This window comes from Bos indicus x Bos taurus, chromosome 2, assembly GCF_003369695.1.
Source record: "Bos indicus x Bos taurus breed Angus x Brahman F1 hybrid chromosome 2, Bos_hybrid_MaternalHap_v2.0, whole genome shotgun sequence".
Classification (NCBI taxonomy): Eukaryota; Metazoa; Chordata; class Mammalia; order Artiodactyla; family Bovidae; genus Bos; species Bos indicus x Bos taurus.
The window spans coordinates 94,960,708-94,970,313 of record NC_040077.1 but is presented as its reverse complement, the minus strand read 5'-3'; the positions used below and the strand labels follow the sequence as shown (position 1 = coordinate 94,970,313).

At 44.3% G+C, this 9,606-nt stretch overlaps 1 protein-coding gene across 3 annotated transcripts in view; it reads left to right on the top strand.

Annotated features, from left to right (window-relative positions):
* The first annotated feature begins 175 nt into the window (after nucleotides 1-175).
* Nucleotides 176-9,606, top strand: part of MDH1B (malate dehydrogenase 1B) — a 35,429-nt gene continuing 25,998 nt past the window's right edge. For all 3 annotated transcript variants that reach the window (XM_027565493.1, XM_027565500.1, XM_027565484.1), the window contains exons 1-2: nucleotides 176-291; nucleotides 6,303-6,415. In XM_027565493.1, the coding sequence (XP_027421294.1) occupies nucleotides 270-291; nucleotides 6,303-6,415 (135 nt within the window). In that variant the 5' untranslated portion in view covers nucleotides 176-269. The remainder of the gene's footprint in view (nucleotides 292-6,302; nucleotides 6,416-9,606) is intronic.

Genomic DNA, 9,606 nt, shown 5'->3' with positions numbered 1-9,606 from the left:
AAAAGTGTTTGTTCGCGGGCGGACGGTTGGAACTATTTAGAGTGAAGAAAGCCTACCGAAAAGAATGACTACTTTTTCTTAGCTGCAGGGAACAGGCACGAGGGAGACCACAGAGCTTTTAATAGCAATGTATAACTGTGCATTCCAACATCTTTCCAGCTGGGCGCCAGAGTCCGCGCTCAGCTTGCGAGTGCGCCTGCGCCAAGTCCTGGTGTGGTTACCTGGAAACGGTGGCGCCGCGGTCCTAAGCTCTGGGTCCCGGCTACGCCATGGCCAAATTCGTGCTCGCGGGTGAGTGATACCCCCGTACGCCCGCAGATCGCTCAAAACACCGACGACTGCCCACCTCCTGTGGCCGCTCCAGCTTTTATATGGGGCACCCAGGGTTTATTATGCTTTCATTCAAAAAGGTAAATTGAGCAGTGTGTACAAACACTGCCGGAAGCAGGATACAGTGAAGGGAAAGACATCCTTGCCTTCGAGGTGCTTTTGGTCTCACGGGATCCAGTAGCACGTAAACAAATAATTTTGATGGTGCTGTTAATGCAATGAGGGAAATGTGCACAGGACTCTGAGAAATGTGACACGAGCTGATTTATGAAAGTTTGGAGTAGGGAGGATATTCCAGATAAAGGGACAGAGGCTAGAAGTCCCTGGATATGGAGGAAGTGACTGGACCTGGGTCAAGAATGGGAGCAGGAGGGCATGAATAGAAACACGAACATAGAGTTCTGACTTGTGGACACACCGAGGGAAGAGAGAGTGGGACAAATTGAGAGGGTACCATTGAGGTATACACACTACCATGTGTGAAATAGATAGCTATTGATTCTTTGTGAGGACCTCAGGTGGGGATGGGTGGGGATGGGGGGAGGCTCAAGAGGGAGGGGATACAGCTGATTCATGTTGTACAGCAGTAACCAACACAACATTGCAAAGGAATTATCCTCCAATTAAAAATAAAGAATAATTTTTTTTTAAAGGCTTAAAAAAAAAAAAAGAATGGGAGAAAGAGTCAGATCTTTGCCCTTCAGGGACACCAAGCGAAGGTGTTTGAGCTGTATCTTGAAAACAATGAGGAGTCATTTAAAATTTGTAAGCAGCCTGGTATCTTAATGAGTTTGCATTTTAGGAAATCCACCTTGTCAGCAATGGAGGAGAAGGATTGGAGATGTGGACTGATATCCAGAAAACCACCAAAGAGGGTCTTACTGCAACAGGCTGTTGTACCTGTCTCCTTTCCTTCTCAGCAAGTTTCTCAAGAGTAGACTACTCTTCTATCTCCAGGTCTTAAATCTGGTTTCTACATCTGCTTCCTTTCCAAAATGGCCCTCACCAAAATCACCAGTGACTTTTACAGGAGCTGCCTGTCATTGTCTTATTTGACCTCTTGGAAGCGTCCACACAATTGACATCTCCCATCTGCCTGAAACCTGTTTCCTTTGTTTCTTTTTTCATTCAGAATAATATTTTTGAGCAATGACTGACTGTATCCTGGGAAGACAGTGGTGAACAAATGTGCAAAGAAGCATTTGTGGCAATGGCCAGGCTGGGTCCTATCGGACCAGTAGCAGTGGCAGCGGATCTTATTTAGGCCGAGACTTCCTGGAGAAAGGGATTTTTTAATCAGAGTCCTAAAAGATGAGCGTAACCTGTCAGAAAGTGAAAGTGAAGTCGCTCAGTCGTGTGCGACTCTTTGCGACCCCATGGACACCAGGCTTCTCCGTCCATGGGATTTTCTAGGCAAGAGTACTGGAGTGGTTTGCCATTTCCTTCTCCAGAGAACTTCCGACCCAGGGATCGAACCCAGGTCTCCCACATTATAGACAGATGCTTTACCGTCTGAGCCACCGGGTGCTTAACCTGTCAGAGAGGAAGTTATAAGGAGGAGAGTAAATTAGGCATGGGTAGCCAGGAGTCTGGAGAAGGCCCTGGCAACCCACTCCAGTACTCTTGCCTGGAAACTCCCATGGACCGAGGAGCCTGGTAGGCTGCAGTCCATGGGGTCGCTAAGAGTCGGACATGACAGAGTGACTTCACTTTCACTTTTCACTTTCATGCATTGGAGAAGGAAATGGCAACCCACTCCAGTGTTCTTGCTTGGAGAATCCCAGGGAGAGAGGAGCCTGATGGGCTGCCGTCTATGGGGTTGCACAGAGTCACACACGACTGAAGCGACTTAGCAGCAGCAACAGCAGCAGCCGGGAGTAGGGCTGGAATGAGGAGCACGAGTTGGGTAATGATGGAGAATATAAGCAGAAAATTGAAAGAGATTTAATAGGGTTGAAGCATAGAGTACAAGGAAGGGACTATTATCAGTTGAGGCCAGAGTTAGATAATATATCAAAAGATTCTTGTGAGCCATGTTCAGTATTTTAAACTTTATCCAAAGTACATGGAAGGCTTTTGAAAGGAGGTACATAATCAGTGCAAAATACATTGATTCTGTATTTTGTAAATACAGAATCAATGCAAAGTACAAAAATACAAATACGTAATTTGCATTTTATCTGAGTGTTACCACTACAATGTGAGAAGAAAAAGACTGGTTATCCAGAGCCCATTAGATACTGTAGTCCAGGAAGGAGATACTGGTGGCCTGGCCTGGAATGGTGGGCAATGGAGTTGGAAAGAACTGAATGGATTGGGGTGATGTTAAGGAGACAGAATCTATAGAACTAGACATTTAATTGGATGGAGGAAGGAAGAGTTAAAATTCTTTTCTAGCAGTAGTTTGCATAACTGGGTAGATGGGAAGTCATTGATAAAAAAGCAGAAGAGCAGGCTTCATACTGTAGTACTCCTAATACCCTTAAATAACTGGGTGCATGCTTGTTAAGTCACTTCAGTCATGTCTGACTCCGTGTGACCCTATGAACTATAACCAGGCTCCTCTGTCCGTGGGATTCTCCAGGCAAAAATACTGGAGGGGGTTGCCATGCTCTCCTCCAGGGGATCTTCCCAACCCAAAGATTTAACCCATGTCTCCAGCATTGGCAGGTGGGTTCTTTACTACTAGTGCCACCTAGGAAGCCCAAATAACTGGGTAAATGGACGTAACATAAAAGAAGTAGCATATATAGTGGGGGAGTAGTGGCAAAACTCTCATAAACATGCTGAGTTTTCTGAGACATTCAGAAGGAGTTGGAAAAAATACAAGAGCATATAAAGATAGACAAGGAAATAGTTCTGAACTGGAAATACAGATTTCTACTTGAAACCAAGAGAATGGAGGAGATTATACAAGAATCATAGAGAATGAAGATAAGATGCCTTGCAGAATGCTAATCTTTTAATGAATTGATAAATGAACCTAAAAGTGTAATGAGGAGGGGCCAGAGAAGCAGGAAAACAAACAAACAAACAAACCTGAAGAATGCCCCCACCATAGTGGGTATTTCGAGTAGAAGGGAGACAAATGCTACCAAGGGTCAATAAGAAAAGCATCAGAAAGTATCCATCAGGTTTAGTGACATGAAGGTCCTTCAGATCAGATCAGTCGCTCAGTCGTGTCCGACTCTTTGCAACCCCATGAATCACAGCACACCAGGCCTCCCTGTCCATCACCAACTCCCGGAGTTCACTCAGACTCACGTCCATTGAGTCAGTGATGCCATCCAGCCATCTCATCCTCTGTCGTCCCCTTCTCCTCCTGCCCCCAATCCCTCCCAGCATCAGAGTCTTTTCCAGTGAGTCACCTCTTCGCATGAGGTGGCCAAAGTACTGGAGTTTCAGCTTTAGCCTCATTCCTTCCAAAGAAATCCCAGGGCTGATCTCCTTTAGAATGGACTGGTTGGATCTCCTTGCAGTCCAAGGGACTCTCAAGAGTCTTCTCCAACACCACAGTTCAAAAGCATCCATTCTTCAGCGCTCAGCCTTCTTCACAGTCCAACTCTCACATCCATACATGACCACAGGAAAAACCATAGCCTTGACTAGATGAACCTTTGTTGGCAAAGTAACGTCTCTGCTTTTGAATATGCTGTCTAGGTTGGTCATAACTTTCCTTCCAAGGAGTAAGCATCTTTGAATTTCATGGCTGCAGTCACCATCTGCAGTGATTTTGGAGCCCAGAAAAATAAAGTCTGACACTGTTTCCACTGTTTCCCCATCTATTTCCCATGAAGTGGTGGGACCATATGCCATGATCTTCGTTTTCTGAATGTTGAGCTTTAAGCCAACTTTTTCACTCTCCCCTTTCACTTTCATCAAGAGGCTTTTTAGTTCCTCTTCACTTTCTGCCGTAAGGGTGGTATCATCTGCATATCTGAGGTTATTGATATTTCTCCTGGCAATCTTGATTCCAGCTTGTGTTTCTTCCAGTCCAGTGTTTCTCATGATGTACTCTGCATAGAAGTTAAATAAACAGGGTGACAGTATACAGCCTTGATGAACTCCTTTTCCTATTTGGAACCAGTCTGTTGTTCCATGTCCATTTCTAACTGTTGCTTCCTGACCTGCATACAAATTTCTCAAGAGGCAGATCAGGTGTTCTGGTATTCCCATCTCTTTCAGTGACCTTCTAAAGAATTATAGGAAAAGCCAGATTTCAGTGGAATGAGAAACAGAAGTGAGGAACTGGGGGTGGCAAGTGTAAAGAACTGCTTCAAAAAGCTTTAATAGAAAAGGGCAGGTAGGAGGCAATAGCTAAGGGGAGTCACTGGCTTTTTATTTCTTAGGACAGGAGAAACTTAAATAGAATGAGTATATTTAAATATGATGGAAACAGGCCATTAGAAGCAGAACTAAGATGTTAGAGAGATAACCAATAGAAATGGAAAGGGGTGGTGTTCAGATCATAAGTGGTGAGTTTAGACCTGGACGGAAGGTAGAACCCCTCTTCCATCAAATAGAAGAAGGTAAGAATGAGTCTAAACACAGACAGGCTGATAGGTTTGATGGCAGGAGGTTGAGGGATTTCCCAACTGATGCCTTTTTGTATGATTTGGTTTAGTTTGTGTAAAGTAGAAAGCAGAATTTTCTATTGTCTTCTGATATCGCAGAAAAATACTGGAGAGAAGGAAGTAGGCCAAGTTTGTAATAGTAATTGTAGAGAACAGAAGAGAGTGCTGCTAAGGGAAACAGAGGGATCTCCAGAAAGAGTTGGGAGCCAACTGAGACTCAGTTCAGTTCAGTCGCTCAGTCGTGTGCGACTCTTTGTGACCTCATGGGCTGCAGCATGCCAGGCTTCCCTGTCCATCACCAACTCTTGGAGCTTGCTCAAACTCATGTCCATGAGTTGGTGATGCCAATTGAGACTGGTGACCATGAATTTATAATGACTCCTCTGCTTTGTTCTACCATGTTTATCCAGGGGTGCCAAGTACATGGAACTCAGGCCCAGAAAAGGCAGATTACTGGGCTCATCCAGGGTGAGGGCTAATTTGCCCGAAGCACAGTGAGGCAAGAGAATTTAAGACAAGAGCCAGAGAGTGGTCTGAATTAGTGAGCTTTGGATTTGAACTAGACAGGGAAGCTAATAGGGGGAGTTTGAGAGGAATTGATGACTTAGAAGTCACCAGAAGGTTGAAGAACTGGTGACTGGGAGTAACCAGGGAAGAATGCCATAGAGAGAGTGCTGCCCTTGACCCCTGCCCCAGACATCCATTCAATCCCACCCACTTTAGTGGCTGTCACTTTCTCTATGTTGATGACTGCAAAATCTATATCCTAAGCCATTACATGAGGCCTTCTCTTCAGATTTGAATATGCAGCTGCCTGATGGTCATATCCACTCAGATATACTACAGACATTTCCAACTGCACTTGGCTATAATTGAACCTTAACACAAACAATTTCTCTAGTAAGGTCAGGATCACCTACCCACGCCAAAAACTTATCCCAGACTCTAGACTCTTCTCTCTCCCTCCACTTCCACTTTCCACAGCATTCCTGCCACACATATCAGATCCTCCAGTGATTTTACCACTCCTCCCTTTACACTTTGCCTTTTTGTTGCTGCTAATGAGTCATTCATTATTAGCAGTTCATGCTTAATTAGTAACCTGGCAGTCTCTTAGAGGATCTGAGGTCTAAAATAGAACTGGAGGAGAATAAATATTCTTTAGTCTTTTTTGCTTTCTACATTTTATCACTTATGATTCTGCTCTCCTATGAAATTCATTTTATTTTGCCAATATAAGAAAAATCAAAAGTTTATGTGGTGACAGTTTAAGCTATAACTCTATATAAATTATATTGTAACTGTGTGATTAATTCCGTAATTATATGACAAATGCTTGGGACTACATGATAATTTCCATGTAATGAAAGAAAATGTTGCTAATTTGAACTCTTTTAGGTAGAGCTGATTGCCCATATTATGCGAAAGCAGAACTTCTGGCAGATTATTTACAAAAGAATCTTCCTGATTTCCGGATACATAAAATTACACAACATCCTGATATTTGGGAGGTAAGAGGCCTTTATAGTTTGTTAAACTCACGTACACATAAAAGTATGCTCTGGTTTTATTAAATATTAGCTAGTGTATCAGATAGCTTTCCAGTATTGAATGTTCATGTACTATTGATATTTTGATACTAATAAATCCCTACTTCTCGGGGTGAAAACATTATTCATATTTCTTCCTAATGCCTAGTAGGACAAATGAGGCTCTAATCAGTAAGTAGAATAAATTTGGCTGTTCTTTCTCCTATAAGAATCCATGTAGCCTGTATGTACTCTTTAACTTTCAATTCTCCTTCATATTGATTTCTAATGGCATGAGGGACTTGTTTACTTGACATGACCTTCATTTGAATTGAGATGGAAATTTAGGTGAAGGAGTTTCCTTTACTGGGGCGTACTCTTGGGAACAGCATCCTGAGAAAGAACGAAGGTGGCAGGATTGTGCAGTGGGAGAAGTTAAACTGCCCTATAGCACTAACGGGCTTCCCAGGTCGCACTAGTGGTAAAGAACCTGCCTGCAAATTCTGGAGGCAAAAGACATGCAAGTTTGATCCCTGGGTCAGGAAGATCCCCTTGAAGAAGGCAGGGCAATCCATGCCAGTATTCTTGCCTGGAGAATCCCATGGACAGAGGAGCCTGGTAGACTATAGTCCATGGAGTCACAAAGAGTCGAACAGGATGGAAGCGACTTAGCAGGCATGCACAGCACTGACAGGGAGCTCAGCTGGCCCTACAGGGAACTCTAAAGCTGGTATGACCCTTCAGAGATACCCTCCAGAATCAGCAAGGGGGCCAGGTTTCTATTCTCCAACAGCTAACAGTTATAGGATGTGGGCTGCCCTGGGGAAGAGACTTAACCTTAGGCAAAGGAACATCCTTTGGTTGAGGTCAATTTCCAGAGAGATACTCAACACTGAAACATCAGTAGTCAATATACTGGGTGGCAGAGGGCATGAGTGCCTTGGTCACGAAGGAGGAATAGGGACGACATGTGACAGGATTTGCTAGTTCAACAGTTGTACCTTTTTGGATCCACATGCTCCATATAGTAAGTTTCACACTATCTGGGAACAGCTCTTCCAGAATTCTGGTTAACTTTATAAGGAATTATTGTTGTTCAGTCGCTAAGTCATTTCTGACTCATTGCAACCCCAGGAACTGCAACACAGCATGCTCCCCTGTCCTTCACTGTCTCCCTGAGTTTGCTCAGACTTTTGTCCATTGAGTCGGTGATACCATCCAACCATCTCCTCCTCTGTCGAAGTTTAGTTAAATGACCGTAGCCTCCACTGCACATCGTTTCAGCACCATAACTGACGCTCCTCTCATTTCTCCTCTTCTATCCTTTGTGGAGCCCCCTCACCCTCTGCAGATCCACGTGACTTAGTAGGTGTGGTGACTCAGACCTGTATCCTTAGCGGCCCAAGCCCTCGTGTCAATTCCTTTTTCAGGATGTGACTGCTGTGCTTGTCCATTTGCCGAAAAAACTGAGCAAGCCACTACCAAGGTGTGCAGGTATCAGTCTCTCAGCTGGTGCCTGCACCTTCGGTGGGTTGTTCCATCCCCTAATCACACTGCTAGATGGTACCATACATGACAGGGCCAGTGGAGCCCCTGGTTACGTGCCCAAAGCCATACATCCTTTCCTCTGCAGTGGGCTTCTTGGTTCAAAGTGATGTTATGCAGGAACCATGTGGTAGGTTCAATTCAGTCACTCAGTCATGTCTGACTCTTTGTGACCCCATGGACTGCAGCACGCCAGGCTTCCCTGTCTATCACCAACTACCGGAGCTTACCCAGACTCAGGTTAAACATTTTCAAAGGTGTTGAACAGGGTGCTGGCCAAAGTCTTATAAGCAATAAAGGCAGTTCTCTACCCAGAATATATGTTGATTAAAATCGAGATGAATCCCTTCTCTTTCCAGGGAAGAGGGATCCAATGTAATCAGACTACAACCACCAAGAGGTGGTTGTATTCTTCAAGGGATAGTGCCATTAACAGGAAGTCAGCATTAATGGCAGTAGCAATGGCTGCATTAGCTCTGTTGAGTGATAACTTGTTTTCTTGGGCCGTTGCATAACTTTTTCATGTCTCCATTGTGCCTTCAGCTGTCTAAGTTTTCTTACTGCTGGGGTTGTTTAGTGCTTCTTTGACAGTAGACGTTCTCTGGTGGGCACTGTCCCGTCTTCTTTTATTTCAGAATTCTATCATCCCAGTTTCTAGGGGGTCCAGCTCTTCTATAACAGCGTGACCTTTAACAACCATGGCCCAGAAATGACAGCCACACGGGGTTTTCTCAGTGATGCTGAGACGCTTCTCATGGGTGCATTCCTTGTCACTCTGGTGAATGTAGTGTCCTCCAGGCCCTTCCAGAGGACACAGCGGGCTAGTGAGTTTCCAGCCCTCCATTGTAACATATCCACTGTAACGAGCCCATTTTTTCCTAAGCTTTTTCATCCCTTCTTCCATGATCTTTCCTGACAGTTCTGGCATTTCCGTTTTGTCTCATCCCTTCCTCAAAGCTTTGAAGAACCGTCCTAGCAACGTGTTAGCACACTCTTCTGAGTGTATCTTTGTCAGGGTGCACTCTTGCATAGAAGAGTGACTCGCTTCGGCAAACTCTCTCATCCAGGTTTATGTTCCACTCCTGATTCAGCTCCCTCAGGGGCCAGTGCTATACATACTCTCCCAGCTCTTGCCAGGACATCCCCATACCCCGCCTGCTGCTGAAGGCCTTTGAGGTAGAGTCCCTTTCTTCCAGATTCCCAGTACTTCACTGCTGAGCCTAGGTTGCAGCTGGAGGGACCATGGGGGACTCATCATGGTGAAAACGTCAACAAGGGAAATTCATTTCTAAGATGTTATTTGTAAGGTAGCCTCATTACGCACACCTCCAAAGGCAAGAATATTGCCACATAGTTTATACCCGTAGCAATGTTGCGCTCTTTCTCTCTGCAGGTACTGTCATTGGAAGGCCTGGTGTGTGCAAACCAGATAATGATGATTTAAACTTTTTCTCAGTAAATATCAGAAATCCCCAGATAATTTTAGCTCATTAATTCAGTCTAAAAAATATAAACTATACTCACATATTTCAAAAGCAATATCAAATTTATGTGGCCCTAAGACCAGAGACAGCTCATACAAAAGACCATTTGAGTCAGAAAATTTAGCTTCTATTTTAAGCTAAACA